General features: G+C 38.2%; 1 protein-coding gene across 1 annotated transcript; it reads right to left on the minus strand.

The window, feature by feature from the left end:
* Nucleotides 1-291: 291 nt before the first annotated feature.
* tmed3 (transmembrane p24 trafficking protein 3) lies at nt 292-2429 on the minus strand. The gene is made up of 3 exons (XM_017721590.2): nt 2173-2429; nt 1445-1690; nt 292-1181 (listed from the first exon to the last, which is right to left on the minus strand). Exons 1-3 carry the CDS (start codon nt 2314-2316, stop codon nt 948-950), a joined length of 624 nt encoding a protein of 207 aa, XP_017577079.1. The 5' UTR covers nt 2317-2429; the 3' UTR covers nt 292-947.
* Nucleotides 2430-2722: the final 293 nt, after the last annotated feature.

The following is a 2722-nucleotide window of genomic DNA, read 5'->3' on the forward strand; positions in this document are numbered from 1 at the left end:
CTAATATGTTCAGCAAAAGATGACAATGACAACTTTGTCAAATAATACAATATTATTTTGTAACTAAATATATAGTTAACCAAACATTTTTTTCAACAAGGGGAGGTATTTTTGTGCATTTGATTCCTTCTCTTGATACAACCTGTGAATGTATATCAGTGTATAAGAAAAATCTATTGTGATGTGTTGGCCCACAAGCCGTGTGATTGATGGTATAAAATAGATTATGATGATGCCAAACAATGCTGACAGATTCATGAAAACAAAGCTGAATTACAAGCACCCTTGTGGTAATTTTTCATGACAATTCCATTTAATTAGATCCAGTAACAGAGCAGTGAAGCTTATTCATCCAACTTTACCTGAAGTTCCCCTTTTACTGAATTCTCACTAATAATCCCAAAAAAACAGAGTAGGGTCACATTATCTATAATGCAGTGCTTTAGTGCTTTAATGGAATTTGGCATATCTAATTAAATTATACTACACTAACCTGTTAACAAACAGTTTAGCCTAAATAAATCCCCAATTTGTAACAGATATTTGATATTCCATATCCAAAAAAATCCTGAGAACTGAACCTTAATTTCACTTTTCTAACTATGTAACATGCCTAAGCAATATGACAAATATGTGAAACACAGCAAAATGTGGATGAAGGTTAAATGACATGACAAATAATGTCGATAACTAAAAAAGTACTCTTTGCTTACAATGCATGACATCAGAAAACTTATTTTTAAGCCCAATGGTGACCACCTTAAAAAAAAAAAAAAAAAAAAAAAGCAACAAGTGTGCTTGCTGCTAACATTGGTAGTATAATAATACAATACAATACAATATAATATAAAATGGCAACTAACAGAAGCAGCTTCCATTTAAAAGGGGAAAGACTTAGTCAAGTGGTTGTAATGTGGTATAATAGTGGGAAGGCAACTAAAAAGGGTCTATGTGCTGGTGGCTACATTGGTTTTCTTCTCACTGAAGAAGCTCTTGAGCATGAGAACTTGACCAATGCTGACCAAAAATAAAATGACCGTCTCTCCAATGGACCAGTATGACACACGCTCATTTAGGTCCTCTGCCCTAATGCGATCCTGAGCTTCTCGAAGACGATACCAAGTCTGAGAGTCTGCCACAACCTTCAAAATCTCATGGATGGACAAACAGGCTGACTCCATCTGTGAAACAAGAAGCACACTTTATAGAGAAATGTAATTATGTCTTGTGGATTTTATACAGACATTTCATGATTCTCTAATGAATCATTATAGACGAGACTGACCTATTACCCAATTAATTACTGTAAAAGTATTCTTTATTTTTTTAAATCATTCTATCAGTTTTCTGTCAGTAACATAAAGGACAAAAAATTAGTGTGCAAAAGTAAACAATAGGGCATCTGAGCAATGAAAACAACCCAGTATGCGAGTGCATTTCCTACCTGTGTGAGCGCTGTTGCTCTGTTCATATCAGGCAATAATGGGATCTCTTCTCCAGCTCTGAAGTCTAAATATACAGTTTTATGAGAGAAGGTGGAGAATTCGTTGCTGAAGCAGACTTTGTAAACACCCTTTAGAGTTGTTGTATGAGTGAAGCTGTCATACTGCTTCTTCCGTTCTTCATACAGAACATTATTCGTTGGATCCGTCACAAAACAGTCAACGTCATAGTTGCCTCCAGCAATAACCTGCAGTGCAAAAGATTCTCTTGTTAACACATTATTTTGTTGTATGTATTACACATCCTTGCAGTATCAACAAACTGATTTATTGTGCTTGCGTTGCTAATATCTGTAAAAGTGGCTCTTTGCTGCTCTTTATCTTCAGGATCTATGGCCTCACTGAAGCAGTAGCTACCAGTGTGAACATGCGTAGTGTAACAGCAATAAAAGATGACAAACAGTACAAATGGAATCATTTCTTTTTTCCAGGTTTACAAAAGGTAGTGAATGCTTTTGGGTTCTTGTGGTTTCTCTGGGTACCGTGTCTCTGCTTGGCTTTCACTATTTGCACACTTTGCACGTGGCTTTGGATAAGACTCTGCTAAATGAATAAATATACACTACAAAATATCTCACACTGGAGAAGAAATGGACCAACGATTAGCATCTACTTTATTAAAGATGACTAAATAATGACTATATAACCCATCAAGCCTAAAGCGTCTTACTTGAAAGTCGATATCAAACTTCACTCCTTCTGCCAAGTCCTCGTAGAAACACTGTTTCTCGTTATCAGGTAACTCAAAGGTCAGTTCGGTGCCACTAGTCACAGCCGTGCACAGTATCGCAGTGACCAACACGACGAGAGGCATACTGCTGCACACACACGGAGGAGACGGGTGTCCAACAAAGTCTGAGGCAGCGGCACTTTCTGAGAGTCACAGACACAAATAACCGAGAACCAACACTCAGACTGACGTGGCATGAGGACGGGCATACTTCCGGTGTAGTGCCGAATTCCGACTCCCCGGCAGAATCCGACTCCCCCTCGCGTGCACGCGCTTCACATAAACATGTGGACGTTACGGACTGCACTCCGGATTTCTCGGGTTATTTCTCTGCGTAAATAACGCTTTGTCTTTAATTTCCCTTCACAGCAAACAACACAACAGGATCTAAAGCCAAATAAAGACTCTCACCGTGATGGATTAGAAGCGATTGTTGGGGACTTGAGAACTGCTGGGACTGAATGGCTTTCAGTTCTAACCATAATTATTA

This window comes from Pygocentrus nattereri, chromosome 15 (assembly GCF_015220715.1).
Source record: "Pygocentrus nattereri isolate fPygNat1 chromosome 15, fPygNat1.pri, whole genome shotgun sequence".
NCBI classification, from domain to species: domain Eukaryota; kingdom Metazoa; phylum Chordata; class Actinopteri; order Characiformes; family Serrasalmidae; genus Pygocentrus; species Pygocentrus nattereri.

Coding starts and splice junctions, on each gene's coding strand:
- tmed3 (XM_017721590.2), bottom strand. CDS start 2,316: ATGCCTCTCGTCGTGTTGGTCACTGCGATACTGTGCACGGCTGTGACT. Junction 1,691..2,172: donor AGTTTGATATCGACTTTCAA/GTAAGACGCTTT, acceptor TTTGCACTGCAG/GTTATTGCTGGAGGCAACTA. Junction 1,182..1,444: donor GAGCAACAGCGCTCACACAG/GTAGGAAATGCA, acceptor CTTGTTTCACAG/ATGGAGTCAGCCTGTTTGTC.